The sequence below is a fragment of the Apus apus genome, chromosome 4 (genome assembly GCF_020740795.1).
Source record: "Apus apus isolate bApuApu2 chromosome 4, bApuApu2.pri.cur, whole genome shotgun sequence".
Taxonomy (NCBI): Eukaryota; Metazoa; Chordata; class Aves; order Apodiformes; family Apodidae; genus Apus; species Apus apus.
Window position 1 is genome coordinate 105366307 of NC_067285.1, and position 19440 is coordinate 105385746.

The following is a 19440-nucleotide window of genomic DNA, read 5'->3' on the forward strand; positions in this document are numbered from 1 at the left end:
TATTGGATCCTCTGGCCAGAAAAAAAATTTTTTCTCATTGAAAGAAAAAACACCAAATCTTCACACTGTGCACGGAAGCATGGAAAATGGAAACAATGTTTCATTTAGTATTTCTTGGTTATGCAACCTTTTAATAACCCCATGTGCTTTTATATTAAATAAACAAAACAAAAAACCCTAGCTTTTTTTTTTACTCTTGAAACGTTTTTAAAAATTTAAAAGCTATTCTACATCCTCAGACATTTTCAAGGAATATAAATATTTTTATGAGTGCAAGTACGGTGTTAGAAAACTAAAATCTAAGACAATCACTCGTCACTTTCAGAAGTTTAAGACCGTAATCTTAGCAAATGTCCCTGATGCCTTTTCACATACGAGTACAATGAGAACACTTAAACTAATCATATGATCAAAGATCCCTTCTGGGTCTGGGCCTATACTAGAAAAAAGAGAAGAAGAAGCCATAGTAACAATATGATCCAAATTTGTTGCTTCAATGGAATTTATATATTCTTTTAAACTCAACAGAATGAGTTAATGCAAAACTTCCATCTCATCCTCCAGAGGCCATGTCAGGTGCTTTCATAGGGGAACTCTTTCTTAAACTCTCAATAACAGGCAAGTAATAAAACAGCAGATTACAAAGATTTTCACAACTCTGACTCTTTTCGTTTTAGTCAGGAAAAGTGGAAACATGTAGCAAGTGTGTTCAAAAGTGAACACACTTGTGTGGCACTAATAAAAGAAAGGTAGGATAATGCAGATGGAGTAATTTTTAAATAGCTGTAACTGTAGCACTATTTGCATGTTCAGCTCCTGAACTTCTCTGTAAAGAGTTGAAATTACTTTACAACAAAAATTGTAGCTCTCTGCTTGAAAAAGCAATTGCCAACACACAGAAATGCAGAGTCTGCTGTAAGGCAGAAAAAAAAGTCAATAAAAACAAATTTAAATATTTTTAAACTTTTATCTATTTAATTGTAGATCTGTTTTCACAAAATTCCCAGTGATACTAGCAAGGCTATGGCCTTCTGACTTGACAGTGTTTTTCCCCTCTATTATAACAAAGCATGCACTTAGATGCAAACTAAACATGATGAGATTAATCCCACCTATTGCTGAAACAACTTTGCAACAAAGTGGAATGTGAATACTCACCATTTGGATAATCACCATTTTCTTTTCTCTTCTGTGATTTTCCCAAACTCTTACTTCTTGACCACGAGAAAAATGTTCCCCTTTTTTTCTTCTCAGTGTCCTCCTCTCCTGACTCTTCGTTTAAAGATCTTCCTGACTTTGATTTACCACTTAACTATCACCAAAACACAATTAAATAATTGGTTGGAACACAGTTTTAAGTATGTTATCTAAAATAAACCTTCCCACATTTCTTCCCAAAATGAGAGTGTGATGGTCAGGTTAACTGTCTTCTGTACCCCACTCACAAGTCTATATGCCAGCATCCCTCTCAGTAGCAATCAAAACCAAAAAGCACCCCAGTGGAAATAAATATATAGCTGGAAATGTCCTAGTGGGTACAGAGTACAAAACAGTAGCTGGAAACAAGCCTTGAAGAGCTCCTGCAGACATGAAAGAACTTTCCACATCTCACCAGCAATGACTAAGTTAATGTGGAAAGGCCATTTGCCTTGCTTTTAAAACACAGAATTTCTTGTCAGTATTGCAGATATTTTTCTCAGGCTAGGCTTGAACTTGAACTGCATTTAAAGACTCTGACAAAGTATTGTTTAACATTTACAAGTATAATCAAAGTATTTGTTAGTGCTGAAGAATACAAACATCAGGAATGTTTTATATTAAACTGAATTTGCTTATATCAAACTACCATTCTTGTTAGATTGTTAAGAGTATTCCTTAAAATGCTACTTTAAAAAAGGCTCCTAGTCATAAAAATGCATAATAGCAGATGGGCCGACATGTAGTGATTGACATGAAAAATGCAAAGTTATAATTTACCCATATAGTTACGTAATACTGTGGTGATATTATCTATGTGAAGAAAAAATAAACTCTCTATAAAACTAGATCAGTAAGACTATTGGTCTAATTTTTAAGCAATTGTATCTGTTTTACATGGCATTATCTTAGTTCCATAGGGGCTAAGATATTAAAAAACTATGCTCTGCAAAGATGAGTCAGATTAAGTTAAGCCTTCTCCAATAACTTCTGATCAAATGTCTGCTCTCAGCAAAGGTTAAAATATCACATCTTAATTTTAATATTCAATCAAAATAAGCTTCTGAACTGATGCATTCAATAATCCTATTTTTTTATTTGTACACACATTTAAATAATAATATTTAAAATTATATTCAATAAGTCAATAGCTAGAAATCTGATTCAAAAGCACAGATTAAAAAAGTATTTTCCTGAGTACATAAAGATTCTGTAACCGTATTAGCCAGCACTAAACAAACATTCTAATTGCTTTTTATATATTAACTTCTAAGAACTTGACAAACATTTAAGAATACAGTTTTCAGACAACAACAACAGAAAGGTAACCTTTTTCGGTGTTGAGATATTGGACTTCTCTGAACTGATACTGTGTTTAGAAGTGGGGCTGCTGGGAACACGCTGAGGATCAGGAAGAGGACGACCTTCTACTTCAGCTAAAATGCATTCTTGGTAAAGGGGGGATTTGAGAAAGCGAGTATAGCTATCAAACTTCATCAAGTTAAATATCTGAAATTAAAATGCAATGGAGAATGGTTACGTAAGCTTAAACAACACATCATGAAAATGAAGCTATTTTGCAACAGCCAACTCCCACAAAATTTGAGACATTGACCTGTAAACAGCAGTAGGCGTGACTTTAACACTGTACCAGTTTGTAGTGAAACATAATTTAATCTATTCCCTCAGCACAGCTTCAGAAAAATGATATTTTGTGCAAAGTGCATGAGAAGCTGAAATGCTGTAGAGTCCTGACACCACCATCCTCATAGCCATAATTCACTGCATGAATGCCGTTGTACATGTTGTACGTTCTATGTGAAGCACGTAGCAAGCTAGCAATTTTAAATACTTTTTTAAAGATTATTACATTAGTACTATATGTGACAGGATTAATTACACAAGTGTGTTTAAGATAGCTGTGAACAAGAAAAAGGCTTATAAAACTCAGGAATATGATGTAATCACAATATGCAACAGAATGCAATGGTACAAGATACACCAGGTAAATTACTGATGATGAGAGGAGCAAAGAGTCCTTTACAGCATTATGCAACATTCTTGTGACCAAGGAAAAAAAGATAAGTTTTGAAACAGTCAATAATCAAGGTGTTGTAAAATCAAGACCTAGAAAAAGAACAGTATACATAAAATGGCTACTCTGGACGAGAACCAGCATTTCTCTTCGACTACACAGGAAGCAAACAGCTGTATACCAGGCCTGGACCAAAAGTCAGAGGTTAATCTAGCTACATGTATGAAAGTAAAGGAAGAGAAGCTCCTGCTTAAATACTAAACAGAATGTTTGACCCTCTTGTTCCATTTTTGAAAACCTATAGTTTTAAGTGTATTCATACAGTTACCTTTACATCTTCTCCAGAGATTCAGTGGGTCTGAAAAACAGTATGAATGCTGCCTTTTTTGGACACTAAAAATTCCCTACAAATGAAGAACAGGATGTGCCACCCAACTGGTTACGACCTTCCCAAGAATCTACAGGGAAGTCCATTACTAAGCCACAGTGGCTCAGCTGCAGATGGAAATAATATTTCAGATCACACAGAGACACTCTTCTCAGCAAGTATCAGCCCAAAGCTTTTCTGGCAAACAGCAAGATGCTGCAGCACCACAGAAACCTAACTCAAACTGAATGTTAACTTCCACATTCTTGCCTTCTCCTCATATACTCCCATTCCCTCTTAGGTGCCACCTGTCATGTTTGTTGAGCCCTCTTAACAAACTCTTTTCTGCAAGGCAAAAATAATTTCGTAGAGTTAGTTTATCCCACTTAACCTGCTGAAACAGCTCAGCACAAGACAAATGTGCTCTCTCTCCATGCAGTGTCAAAGACACGATCCAGTGTCAAGTAACTCTTCCCACCTGAAAACCTGCTCACAAAGGGGAATCTCTCTCTCTCACACACACACACACCATGAAAAATACAACCCTTTTCTGACCACAGGCAGGTACAACAGCAAAATTCAAAAAGTCAACTAGCTTCAGAGGCCGAGGCGCAAGAAATTTAGTGTACACAATGCACAGAGCTTTGAAACGTTTCTTGAGTTCTGCTGACCTCAGAGAACAACACCATGTTGTACTGCCAAATACAGAGTAAAAATATTGAGGAGAAATTACAAGAAATCAAAATGCCTCCATTTCAAGGACTCACAGATGCACTGCTGATACAAGGTTACTGGGGAAAAATAGTCAAGTACAGTCTGCAAACACTAACATTGATGCAAAAAACCAAGCTACATGAAAAATACAAAATACCTCACCTGTCCTTCAGGTTTTTAAGAAAATTAAGCCTATAGAGCTTACACTGGTCAACAAATCACGGTATTTTAAGCTAAATGCAATTTGTGCCCCCAAAAGATAAGACACAATTCTCTAGTACAGCTTACACCAATACTTTACACTGGCCCTGTTGCAGAATCTAGCACCAAAAAAAGAGAAAACTTTTATTTCCCTCTAGGTAGAAAGGAAAAAGGAAAATACTAAGAGACACAAAGAGAGTTACTGCAGAGATAAAGCCTGCAGATTAAATATAGCAAAAACATTCCAGCCTTTTAATTTCCTGGACAGAGTGATGATAGCTTAACTAATTTACCTTGAGCTCATCATCATCATCTGCCCTACGACGCTGCTAACCCACACTACAGCCCCAATTTCCTATACTTAGCATTATTATATTAATTTACACATGCTAATGACTCCTGCTTACTTGGAAGAATCTTGCAGATGCTATTTCTTGTTCTTAAAAATGAGAAAGAGAAATACAGCTTTTATAAAAGCATTATTTGAGCTGTAGACATAACAAGGGTAGAAAAACTTGCGTCCACTTACAAAACCCTACATGAAGTAAGTAATACTGTATTCTTATTTTACCATCTTTAAGTGACCTACACCATCTTGCGAACACTCAAAATGCTTGTTGTTCTTCTACTACAAGAAAAAATGAAATCATAACTTGGTATTTTGGCTGCATCCACACTATTGTATTACATCACTTCTAACAGCCTGAAGGGCAAATTTGTCAGGCTATGGACAGAAAGAAACTTCCAGCCGTGTCCCCGACAGCCAGTGCTTGAGAGGCTGTAGCCTCTGCAGTGCTTTCCAAGACACTTTCCCCACACACACTTCTGCAACTCCACAGCAGCCTTACAGCAACACTCCATGTTCCCCAGCATCACGTAACACCAACCACCACCACCAATCAGCACTCTTGCACTCTATGCTCAGTGCCAAAAAACGAACAAAATCTTGTGAAAGACCACAGAGAGCCTTCACATTATTAAGATGGTGTCACCACCATAAGCTGGACTTCCAAAGCCTGTAGAGGTGTGCTGTAGTAACTGCACATACCTGCAGTTCTGTGTTCCTGAGGTCATGCTACCCATCAGGACCACAAACTGACTTGCTGCAGAGCCACCACTTAATGAAACCAAGATATTAAGGGCTATCACAGCAGATGATTAGCCAGCACGAACCGCAACCAGGCGCACCATTATTACCTCAGCTGGCATACCTAGTGCTGAGGCCTTTTTCTTTGGCAGAAGTAACTCTTCTCCTGCTTCAACTTATTTTTCAGTGAGAGGAACAGGCCTGACTGAGAGACCTCTCAGGAGAACTAGAGGCTCTGATAATTTCAGAGAAGCAGGTTGCCCTCCAACCTAAGGACACAGAATTTTCAAAGGACAATGAAAACCTGAGGAGCCAATGCCAACAATGCTCTCTATCCTCTCCTCTTCCCACCCAGGTAGGGAAAGGAGAAAGGGAATAAAAAGAGAGGCTTTCTGGATTGAAAACTAAACTAAGCTTTAATAGTAAGGATAAAAAGAAATATATACAAGTATGTGCAGGAATGTGCAAAACCCTTATCACCTCCCTCTAGACCCAGCAACTCCCACAGCATCTCCTGAGCCATGAGCAGTTCTGAAATGTCTGGAACCTGCTGGAGAGAGTAACGGAGCAGACAGGAGCTGAGGGGAGAGCTGTGAGGAATGCACAGGCCTAGGGATCAACAGTGATGGATAGATGGAGTTGTCCCCAGACACTGGCCATGGACAGAAGAGAAGAAAGAAGGGCTTCACTTCCATGATCCCTGAGTTATATATGGGATGGAATACTTTAATTGGCCAGCTTTGCCATCTGTCTAGTTCGCTCCTCCCTACAGGAGGGCTCTAGGCACAACTGATCTGCTCCTTTAGTGTCTGAAGTAGCAGATTGAAAAAGCAGAGCAAATTGTTCCTGGTCTCTCAGCAGTAATTATAAACATTTAGGTGTTATCAGTCCACCAGCTGGAAAACTTGCTGTTAGTTTCAGCAAGTCTACTGCTTAAAAGAGAGTTCACTGAAGAAAAAAAAAAATAAATAAAAAACAAACCAGTAAAAAGAAAATTGGCTTCATCCTGGCTCAAACCAGGACAATCAGTCCAGCCACCAGCCTCATAAGACCACCATCTTCTCCACCAATCAACTTGGAGAGGACGAAGAGCAGCAATTCAGGCATAGACTTCCCAAAGCCAAGATGAGGAATGCATGAAAAAATCTATGGGAAGATCATGGCTGGTAATTCCCTTAGGCCTTGTTAGGTGCGTGGGTGTAGCTGTAATGCTAGAAACTACCAGCCCAGCAGTTACACCTACCTTACTATCTCAAATTTGCAGAAAGAGGAAGACATTGTACCCACCTGCTCTTATACCACAAAAGCATGCAGTCGGAGGTTGCACAAAGACTAAGATTGTGATCTGCTTCATTTATGCAGTTATAGCTATATCCTTGATTTCTACATAACATGATCTCAAAATTATTTCTACCAATAAATTATTAGGGTAGGAGTTACCAAAGAAGAATTAAATTATATAGAAAATGTGAAATGTATCTTGCTGTTACATAACCGTTCCGAACATAAAAATTTATTTTAAATGCATCCACTTCAGAGGTTTTCAGACACCAACAGTTTTAACAAGATCTTTGTTTGACAGTTCTATTAAAGCACAAGGAAGGACTCCTTCAGTACAATAGACATACTTTACAAACCACTTTAACCAAAATTAGGCACGATTTGTGTACCCAATGGTGCTCTGAAGAGAGGAATAACCACCTATATGCAAACATTAAATGCAACGTTGTTGCACCTCACAGCATTATGTACTTGCACTAAACTTTCATTTCAATATTAGTATTTTTCAGGTTATTTTTTAGTTCATGCCGATTTTCCACACATAGGTAAATGCACATAAAGCCTCTTCCTATTCTGCTAATAGAATCTTTATGATCTTCACTTCTCTGCCTTTTTATGCACATTAAAACACATAGCACATGAAACTACTATAACGGGCTTTAAAGCAATTCAGATGAAAAGATAAAAGACATAAATGTACAACAGTCATGTTTTCTACTGTTACCTGAAGTTGCTGTTCCTTGAACATATCTGGATGTGGAGAATTGAGAATATCATCTGCCAGCTGTGCCTGGCTATCAATATTAACCGGGGTTGTAGCTTTGCTACATAAGAACTTACTGAAGATCTCCCGAGCCCTGTAAGAAAGCTACAGAAAAGAAATGCTAAATTTATGTTATCTTTGCACATATTTTTATATAGGCATTTTTTACACTGATATATTTCACACAAAAATATACAGCCACTGCAGTTCCCTTGATATATAAGCATTTTTCATTTAATATCTTTCGTTTCTTTTAGGCATATAAATTCCTTCAAAAATTCAAATATTCATCAGGTATTTCTTAAGCAGTTAAAGTTGCCATTAAAATAAAACTTAAAATCAAACTATGAAAGTAATAAAGTTGAAGCACATCAAATGCTGTCTTACAAAGGAGAACAGATTTTTTGTATTTTAGGCCTTTTACATAACAGTTACTATTTAAATAAATCCTTTAAGCTTCAATTTCTAGAAGTAGGAAAAAAGTAAATATATATTCAAATATTTACTGTTAAAACAGTCATGCTGTGTTTTTAACTTGTTGATTTTGAAACACCCACAATCGGGAAATAATGAAAAACAAATCAAACTGATCTCAAAAGCCTCATTAAGGAGAGTGTTCAGAATATACAAGGTTTAAACACAGAGGAAAGTGGGGAAAACCTTCATAAAAAAAGCAAAGAGGGATTTGCAAGATTAAACTGTTTCCACAGTGCAAACCTGACTAGATTTGGCTGTGGTGTCAAAAGAAATGTTGCCTACTTGTATAAAATTCAAAATTCACCAAAACTGCCTGACCAACCCAGGAGTGTCTTCAAAAGGTGAGATGTAGATTCTCACAATTTGTGAACAAATACAACTATACTTAGAGCAGCAGCTATATCTAAGTAACTTATAAACACATTATCTGGTCTAGTGGAGGCAGTCTAACTGAAAGAGCACAATAGAGGCTAATTTTCACTTCTCCTTGACATGCTGAACTAACTTGCTCTGCAGTCCCTTGCACTGTGGCAGCTAGCCACTCTTCAACATCCAGGCCACCTTAGTTCATTTTCAGAGCTAGCTCTGCATTTCATGGCAGTTTAAATATATTCAACATCTTAGACTAAGGACAGTACTCTAAGGGGACTGAGAAAATTACACACAGTATAAACACCAGGCCCAGCTCCAGTAGCTTTTATGATCTTGCATAAGTAACAATTTTCAGTAAGCAACACCTTGTATTGAAATACAACATTGACCTACCTCTTTTTTATCATGTGCAGGTACATGGTTAAAATATTCACAGGCCTGCCAAAATAAAATATTTTCTTCACTAAATTCTTTGCGTAGAAATTCCTAGGGAGGGAAAAAAAAAAATGTCTCAAAGAAGTTACTTGCCATTTCAAACAACATATTTATAATGCTTGATAAGTTTGCATAATGGTGACATCTCAGTCTCACAGCTCAGTTTTCCTCTAAAGACACAAATCAATGAATGCCCAATACATGCCTAGTGCTTCTCTTCCTCACTTCTTTTGAAATGTATACAACTGAGAAGAATCCATCAAGGTACAATCAAACACTTGCATGTACAAAGGCAAGGTTTGAAACTTCATGTTAACTAGTGTATAAAGTAGTGAATAAACTTTTAATAAAAAATCAAAGTAGTTGTAATTACATTGTAAAATTATACTGGAAACAAGCTGTCTTTAATTGCAGTTCTAGTGTAATAGAGTAGATGTTTATCAAGCAGTGCATGTAATCAATTCTGTATTCATTACATCATCTTTCTGCATCACATGGCAACTAGAAAAAATCTTTTATCACTACTTGCTGATGTGGTTACATGGGTTCTCCTTGGAAAACACATTCTTACAGGAAAAAAAAATCTCCCAGTAAAACACAGAATAATCAGGATATTTATATTATACCTTCCAAAAGTATAAATTAAGACTAGGATCTCATTCAGTAGGGAAACCATACAACCACAAACTCTCCCTGATTGGAATCTGTATAATTCAACATTCTCTCAGCATGTGTCTTGAAAGCATTTTAAACATTAGAGGAAAACTAAACAAACAAACAAATAATTATTAACCTCATCCTCAAAAAAAAAAAAAAACAACTATCTAGGCACATATGCAATGAGAAATGCTTGTTTATACTTTAGGTATCAGTGTTTAACTGGAAAATTTCTTTTAAGTCAGCCCACAAGCCACAACCTTAAGTGTCACACCAGTATCACTCAAGCTTCCTTAACACACAAAGCAGTCTCAGAAAGCAGGCTGAGGAATCTTCCCAAAAAATACTTAAAACTTAACTTTATTTGTGCTTTTAAGGTTTACATAGAGTTTAGGGAGTCCAACTGTAAGAAAGCAGTTGAGATACACTACAATACTGGGAGTCTAAATTCACTACCAAGCTCCCAATTTAAACTAAAAGTTTTTCAGATGCCTAACCTGAAACACCTAAGACAATCCAGAGAGTAGTCAGAGCACATCTCTGCATTTTACATGTAATGACAGATTAAAAGAGAACCAAATTAGCAAGCAGGAGCTGGAACACAAACACCTGCTTCCCTGCTCAGTGTCTCCACTGCAGAACCTGTAGTCCATCTCCTGCTTTTCTTTCTGGCCATATGATTTGGGCACAGCTGGCTGTACAACAATTCAGGAAGACTGAGTGGGGCCACAGTGAGAACATTACATAGCCTACCAGTTGTCACTCATGGCTGGGAAGCTGGAGATGTTGGTTTGAACCACTTGAGGAGGGAGCTTGCAATCAGGTCTCTCATTTCCTGGATGACTGCTCTAATCAGCAGACTATTATGCAAAATGTATTTGCAAAACATGCAAAATCTTTCCTTCTTAGAGAGTAAATCCTGCTCTGTGACAAAGCTGTCCTCAGGAAAGGCCTGTGCACGCAGAATCCCAAATGCACTGAGATGCTTGCTATGCAATCATAAATTAAATGTTGATGCTCCAATGTTCTTGAATGCTGTCAGAAACCTGTATATTTTGGCTAGTTACAGGTGACTCCCTTCTCAGTCCAGGGCCTTCTGAGCTTCCCTTTGAAGGAATGTTAACCTAGCACTTGAAAAGGCCTTTTTCTTTACAGGCACCATGACTCTACTTTATGCCAGACTCCAAGGCTTACATCCTTAAGTGTACGTAAGTTTACTGCTGGCTTAAAACTAATGAGAAAAGACAACTAAACTTTCACTAGCAAATTATATAATTTTTCAGGTGGATTCTAACATCAGATGAAAATTGTAATTTTTCCTTCAGTCCAAGAAGTTGTCTCAGTACCTGAGCAGAAACGCTAATCTTAGGATACTCAACTAAGAAAAATGGAAATACAGGAAACATAATATCCAGGATATATTATTTTACTTTCATCTTCTCTGTTTCCTCAACAGGTGTTAATAGTTAACTTCAGGTTTTGGGTCCCCACACCACTTAATACAGAAGTCTGCTTTTTAATCAATTGATGTTAATGCACTTTTGTGTCAAGTAAAGGAGTCCAACAATCTTATACCAAAGGTTTGTGAAAACTCTTTGAACAGCACAAATTGTCCTTGTGATGTAGAATGAGACTTTCACTGCAACAATGCAAAAGCGTATAAACATCTACTTCCTTACACATAAAACAGATGATACTACTTACAACTTCATAAATGTGCTGTGAAGAAGCTTAATTTATGCTTTGCAAATACCCAACACTATTCCTGCAAGCCATGGCTTTAACCCCTGCTGTTAGATACCTTCATTACTTCCAAAAAGTATTTCTAAAAACCTTTTACAGGAATCACTGAAGAAGTTTTCTTCATGGCTTCCAACACCTTAGCAGACAAACATGAATAGATTACCAGTTCTTAAGAAACTACTGCCTCTTTCTTTTCTCAAAGGCTACAGATATAAATACAACCAAATGTAACTGTTTTATAAAATGGGGAAGCTTTCTAGAAGTTGAAGTACAAAGCAAAGTATGGCCTTCATTTTTATCTGAAACCATTGCTATCCAGAAATGTGTATTATTGTGAACACTTATTAAAATGTGAACCTGTTTAAATTTAGAAAGATGCTCAGATAACAACTGTGTAACAACAAATTCCATCTCTTGTCCCATGTAAGGGTACTATCAATAAAGAAAAAAAGAATACAAAAAAACTGCAGCAGCCATATCGGGTATTTTGAAAGGCCTCTTACCATCCTTCAAAACTTACTGAGAAATATTTAACACCAAGAGGATCCTGAAGAAGACGCTCAAATGAAACAGCCCAGCTTGCCACTCTCCTTTCTCGGAGCCGTCGGCAGCTCTGTACACTGGGAAGACTGGCATTGCTACTGAGGCTGTTCTCACTGATGCAGTCTTTTAAATCAGTACTATTCAACTCTGTTAAAAAAAAAACGAACAAATTTGTCAATAAAATTTTACTATTATTATTTTGCTTTTACTCTTCGTATCCCTCCTCCTTTTTACTAGGAGCACCTCTATGGAAAAGCAACCTCAATCATTTCTCAATTTTCTCCTCTTCCACTGCAAAGAAAACTAAGTTAGTCTCTTAAGAGCAGTCTGCTGCCAGGAACAAAACAAACAGGCACAAAAGGAAAGATCTTTTCTTGCTCAACAAGATAAACATTTTTGACAAAATTTTCTGCTCCCCTTGGACTGCAACCCTTCATAAGATTATCCCAGGAAGGCATACCCTTAAGAACCCACCATTGATCAGACAGCAAGCAAAAACACAAGTAGTGATAGGAGACAGAAAAATTGCATACACTCTTAAATCAGCAGGCAGGGACTCTAAGTTTTTCATGGAAATGAGAGATTTTTGTTAAACACTGAAAATTTAGGAAAGGAGTCAACTGAGAAAAATACCGAGGAAAATACCAAAGAAAATGAGCTAGTAATGGGTGCCTTCCTAATCCATGGAAAGCAGAGGGATCAAACCACAGACCTTAATTTATCAGGATTCTAATAAAAACAAGGATGCATGACTCCTTTCCAGACTTGAGCAACATAGTACAGTTGGGAACCTCAAGTTGATAAATTATTGGATTCTCTATAGGTAAAAAACCCAGGAATTTCTTTTGTATTCTAAAAGATAAAAAGAGAATTTAGGAAAAGAAAACCTTGTCTAGCAGCATGACTCTAACAACTTCAAACATGGACTCCAGATCATCTTTGTCACATATCAATAAACAGAGTAGGCACAAAAAATTGGTAAAGAAGTGACCACTTGTTCACAAAAGTGGAAAGGTGAAACAGCAGCTCTAAGTAAAAGAGGGAACTGTATACAGCAGGGTCCTATTCACAAATTTTCCATTTATTTGTTGCTTGCCCTGTTGCAAACCACCACTCTCTCAATCTCTGTTTACACAAATGTAAAATTGATACAGTAGCACTCACAGATGATATCCACTTCACAGAGGTGATCTGAGGCTTAATTAATTATGAAGACACAACTAAATAAAGCTGAGATACCTGGTCTGATCTCATATCAGACCCTGCTTTGAGCAGGAGGTTGTACTAGAGAGATGCCAAACTGAATGGGATTCTGTGATGAAGGTATAAAAAATAAGCAGACATTCAAGTCCTTGATAAATTAGCAGTAATAAATGTGAGAAAATAATTTAAAAAAAATACGATAGATGCTATCTTCAATAACCCTATGCCAAATGCACAAGTAAATATAGAGCTCACTGTAAGTGTAGCCTGACTGAGAAAATTGAATTTGCAACCAGTAAGAAGTGGCCTGGTTCTTCACAGAGACATTTTTATTGTTGTTTATTTTCCTCAGTTAATCACCTGGAACAACTTAAGCAATGAGTAATTTCACCTAAACTAGTATTTAATAAGACCTCCCATGGTCTCCTTTTTGGTGTTATGTATTTCAAAGCACTTCCAAATTCTGTTACCAAATATCATTGTTCTTCCTTGGGAGTATGAATTTTGAAAAAAAGGATCAAAGATAGTTATAAACACAGGAAAAAGTTATAAAGACAGTTATACAGAAAATAAAAATTAAAGAAAAAATAGTTATGAGGTTTCATTTTTAAATATACTCTGTAGCTTGGAAATATTTACCAAGATGTAATAGTTAACTACTGCATATTTCTGTAAGCAAAGCTTTGTTTAAAACAAGACAAAATAAGACAAAGATACAGAATTACATTAAGGAGGAATTAAAATATAACTATTTTCAACGAGGGTAATATTTAAGAACCATAATAACACATCAAGTATTTAAATATTTTTCTTAATCAAAGCTAATTAAAAACACTCCGCAAAAATTCCATACTTTCTTATAATAAATATTCACTTTTTCCTTCAAGTCCTATAAAAAAAGTATAACCAAGTCAACTGTTAGTTTCATTAGGGAATACCTGTTACCACAGTGAAAGAATTGTGAAAGAAGCTAGTATGAAACTGAAGAAAATTGTATCTAAATGTATTATCTGAAGTATTTTGCTTTAACTCTGCAGGTGGATGTTTTATTTTACAGTCCAGGATATAAATAGACACCCACTTCTTGACATATCTGGAACAGTTTCAGGTACTGTCTCACTCCTAGAGGGTTCAATCCCCAGCACTCTCCAGTCATGTTTAATGAAAATTTCCTCATTCCTTTCAGAGAAAATCAGAAAGGCAAACATCCCACACACCAAACCATTTAAACCTACTTGGCTGACAGAGGAAATAAGGGAGTAGCCGCACAAAGCACTCAAAACTAAATCCACAAATCACAGTGCCTCAGGACTCTGAAGGGATTGCAAAATGGAAGGCACAGCACTCCTGAGCAGGCCAACTTCACCTCCCTTCCTCCCTTCCTCCCTCCCTCCCAGTGGTGGCTGTTCAGTTTCCCTGGGGCAGGCAGGAAGGCCAAACTGCAATTAGTTTCTGAGTGTTTACACCAGTGGGTGACTGATAACTACCTTCAACTGCTAACAGCTGCTCCCTCTCTCCAGCCTGGCAGAGTTACACCTTCTCAAAACTACATTGGGTTCTCCTTCTTCTGACACGCTGCCGACTCTGGAGGTCCATGAAAGCAAATGTACCAAAATAAGAATGCATTTTCAACAATTTTGAGGGCTACTGGCACAGGTCCTCCAAAGTGTTAAAGCAGCATTAAGGGATTATTCATTCACAGTAAACTGTCTCTGTTCTAGTGGATTTTAGTTAGCTAATTCAGATTTTTTTTCAGAATGAGCTATTTGAATTCATGCTTAACCCTGACATTGCTTTGGTTTTCTTTAAAACAAAAAATGCAGTCAGTTTGCTTTTAAGATCTATCCAGATTTCTGCTGGGGTATATGCCAACCTGAAAATAACACAGAAAAGTTTATTTTCCCAGAAAAGGCTTGGTTACTCTAGTTTCTTTTACCATGTGTATCAACGGTTGCAATTAAAACACTTAAAAACTAGTACAGGTATATGATTTAGAATTAGATAAAAAGAAAGGTCACATGGGAAGAATAACCCCCACCATCTTTAAAACTAGTACACAGTTTCTAAAAACCATACTTAAATGAAGTCTCTACAAACTAAAACTCTTGCTCCACTCCCTTTGCAGAGGAATGTTTCCAATGTAAGACTTCAGCGTCAGGTTTCCCAACCCTCACAACTAGTGCATTCCTAACCCACCTTGGAAAGGAGGAATGGAGAAATTTTCCAACTGAGTCACATATTTCATCTAATGGTAATTAAGTGATGATCAGAAGAAACATAGAGCCCCGATTCCCTCCCTCAAATGTCCTAATCACAAGACTGTTGAGCAAAGTGGACACCTCCTTCTTGTTAAGTGTTTAAAAAAAGATTAGCTCTTTGGAATCTCAGGATGCTAAAGGACTTTACTGTGAAAACCCCAACTCAGGTGCACAGAAGACTTAGCAACATTAAATTTATTTCTGTTCACGAACCACTGTACCTAGCAAGGAAGCACCACTTGCTGTGAGAACTCATTCTTTATTACCCTCCTCAAATAGAAAACTGATGTAGTGTTTTTAAAAAATCTGCAGAAAAACAATATGAAACTTTCACACCTTTGTTTTTATGCTTTCTGTGTAGGCTCTTGGTTTTGTTTTACAAAACCAGCACTATGTAAGAAAATACCAGCATTTAATCAACTAAAATCTTGAAAGTATACAGGATAAGATGGCTTTGAAAGTTTTTCTTTAAATAATATGAAGCAGTAAGTCTGAATATAATTAACTGAGGATTATTTTCTATGCTTTTTTCATAAAATCCGTATGTAGTTTTCGACCTATGAACACTTTTTATTATTCTGGGAAGCTACAAGTAATTCCATGTAACCATCAAAATGCAGAAATTCATAAATTCATATAATTAATATACTCCAGTTAATCACTTAGTACATTACCTGGATAAAGCTGGTAGGAACCACTATGCCACTTAATCAAATACTTCAAGCCATTCACTGAAAGCCATCCTTCTGAATCCATACCAAGTTCAGCTGTAACGTCCCGGAACCCATTGGGTGCAGATTGGTCTTATTGTACAGAACATTGTTCCTCTGCAACTTTGGATAAGGGAAGCTAATAAACTTCCCCCCAGCAATTCCTGGTAGCCTCTAACACCAGACTAAACAAATCGATTCTTTATCCTCATGGCTTCAAGCAGAAGAAAGCAATAGTATACTTAACAGAAAGCATTATAAAATGCTACATAAATAATTTAAAGAAAAGACCTTTTGCCACTGCTGCTAAAGGAACCTGAATTATTTATGTTACAGTGGAACATAACTACAGCAAGCATGTGCTGCAAATGTAACTGAAAAATAAGTCATATGCATGTTGGAGGAAATTATCAACCCGCATTTATAGTGTAAACAGTAGTGTTTTGCTTTATTTTTTATTTCTTTGAGGATTTTTTGCTCTACCTTCTTTAGTTACATTTTAAAATACAGTTTTACATTATTTATTATTGTAAACATCCGATTCCTTTCAAAAGAGTCTTTAGGAATGCCTTTCCTTATCAGAATTCTTTCCAGGTGATGAACACTAGAAGAAAAAATCAGCAGAAACTACAGCAAAGTAGTATCTTAGGAGAAAGACATGCATATAGTATTCATTATGCTGAAGTATTTGGAAATAATAGACTTCAGCTTTGTGGAACTGATCTCTGCAGGGAATAGCAAGTAGGAACTGACTTAGAGACATTCTCAACAGCTCAGATACCTCACCACCTCTCTGTCTGGGAGATGAATGATGATGTACTTCCTTATATGGCCTTTGACCTTAAGGTTTTCTATTAATAAAGTGCCACCCAGGTATCCATAGCCAAGTCAGACATTAGCTGGAGACTACTGACCCATCCTGTGATGATTTAGACAGCACAGTGCTCAAAGCATCAGCCACAGCCTGCATGCTGTGCACCCACTCTTACTGTGCCCACAGGCAGTAGAATGGACAGTTTCCAAGATGGGAAGCAGGAGAAATCTGCTACTTATGGGTTGTTGCAGTAGCATAAAATGGTTTCTGCTATTCCTAGAGCATAGCTGCTGCAGAATAATCAATCTATAGCACTGATCTTGCATCTAAGCATTATTACAGTTTGCTTTCTGATTGTCTGCAATTCATTAAGCAAATCAATTACAGTTAAGAGTTTCTACTGGTCAGCATCTCTGGAAACAACACTAACCAAGTACCTTTATCTTTTACATGTTACCTATCTTGCAGAGCCCAGGTGAAGTTTTTGATAATCCGGACACCTCAGCCTTGCACAAGCTGAGTTACCATGTAAAACGAATGCAATAAAGGGTATAGCTGGTTTCCAGTGCCTGGCTCTTAAAAAAGCCATATGATAGAAACAAGGCTTCATTGATCTTGGAAAGAAGATGTATTACACTGAAGGGATGTATTTAAACACGTAATAATTACTTTTTAGAGATAAATCCCCCCAGACCAAAGCTGAACAACAGTATTTATACTATTATGTATACTATATTATACTATTTAGTCTAGGAAGAGAAGTAGGCACTGATATACTAACGGTTTACACTGGTGAAAATTTTCTCTAATCTAGAAATGCCCTGAAACATGTAAATCTGTGGAGCTATTAAAGTATTAGTGAGATTAGAAAAGATCGAAAAAATTTCAGTGCTGTGACATATTAAATAAAATGAAAGCCTGAAAATGTAATTTAGACATGAATCAAAGCTTTTTACTCAATGCAGCTCTAAATGAAATGAATTGGGATTTTATTTCATTTCACTTATTCTAGTAATAGTGTCTCTGGTTCTTAATTTTCCTATCCACTTTCCAGGCATCTAAGCACAGATTCAGTGTTACTCAGTATAGTACAACTACCACTTTTTACATAAATTACATTCCTCTTCCCCCTTAAGTAGCATAAAACAATGGAGAGTCCATGTTAAATCTTCAGCACTAGCTGAAAAAAATAGTTCACTCAACTCGGCACGAAAATGCATATAAGTTATTATCTGTTCTTTTACCTCTACCACCTACATGACCCTTAGGCTTCATGACTTCACAAAAGTGTATAGAATTAACTGCAAAAACACAATCAGAAGCTGTATTGGCAGAACTGAAAGGAAGTCAGATCTTTAAAACAAATTTCCAGCTGGAACACAAAAAGCTTGAAATGTCTATCATATGAGTACTATCATGAGGATCTCCAATTTTGGATAGGCAACAGAAGTACAATAATTTTCATTAATGTGGAACAAGAACCCTCATGGAGACAAGATGCAAACACATTCCATTTTAGCTAAAAAAGATCAATCAAATTTTTTGCCCCTCACCACCTGTAACTTAATCTACTACATACACAGATTAAAAAAAGTCTGCGCTTTGTCTTGATTGTGATATCAAGCACGTAACATACGGGGGAAAAAAAGATTTATTTTTCCCATAAAAACAGGCTGCATTTTAGAAACAAAGAGGCATAGACAAAATTATTTTCTGTTTCCTTCTTTTGTTACTTTGCAGACAAGAACGATACAATATAGAGTCTATCTTCTCATCTAAACAGAGGCACTGTTAACACAGTAGACTGTGTCAGCAGTAGAGAAGGAAAACACCTGATAAAAGCCAGCCAGAGAGTGGAAAATGACACTGTTAAAAGGACCCAAACAGTACCATTTCTCTCAGCTACAGTTTTAGTTTTGCAAGGAATCAGAAATTAGGACATGATGGGGTTTTGTGAATAGCATTGCTATTATTGCATTTACATCTGCATGTAATATAAAAAAATATCCTTACCATTCAAAATATTTCCTCAATCTCACTGCATTAATTACAACAACACAGTTGGTCCCCTTTTTATTTAATAAATTGTCTTGTACTGTTGTCAAAGAGTAGCAAAATTAATAATACATACATGTGCTTCTTTGCAGGATCAAGTGAATCAACTCCAGCCAAGCAAGGCAAGTGAGAAAAGCCATCTCTTCTATACCCTAAACTATACAAACTCCATAAAGATTCCATTAAGGAAACATACTTAAACTGTTTCAATTAACTTCAAAGGTTCAGAGAAAGCATCTTCTAATGTTTATCAAAGAGTGGACATCCTTTAAAACATTAAAGCCATGTTCAAATCAAAATAAACAAGCTTAGGTGTCATAAAGTTTACTTAGAAGTACTCCAGGACTGCAAAAGCTCCATGCTGGGGTTTTACAAATATCAAATTACTTACCCCTTTCTCAAAATGCATCACGCTGTGAAGAAATGTTAACCTCAACAAATGCAGCAACACAGCTTACAACTGAGGAGCTAGATCATACCTCTTCAAAAGCAAACTGAATATGTAAAGGGCAATAAAACAGAGATTAA

At 36.6% G+C, this 19440-nt stretch overlaps 1 protein-coding gene across 5 annotated transcripts in view; it reads right to left on the reverse strand.

Annotated features, from left to right (window-relative positions):
* The window catches only part of RGS12 (regulator of G protein signaling 12), an 86951-nt gene that overhangs the window by 24906 nt on the left and 42605 nt on the right, over positions 1-19440 (reverse strand). For all 5 annotated transcript variants that reach the window (XM_051618592.1, XM_051618596.1, XM_051618595.1 and 2 more), the window contains 5 exons: positions 11850-12019; positions 8888-8980; positions 7607-7750; positions 2527-2706; positions 1159-1312 (listed from right to left, as the gene is read on the reverse strand). In XM_051618592.1, the coding sequence (XP_051474552.1) occupies positions 1159-1312; positions 2527-2706; positions 7607-7750; positions 8888-8980; positions 11850-12019 (741 nt within the window). The remainder of the gene's footprint in view (positions 1-1158; positions 1313-2526; positions 2707-7606; positions 7751-8887; positions 8981-11849; positions 12020-19440) is intronic.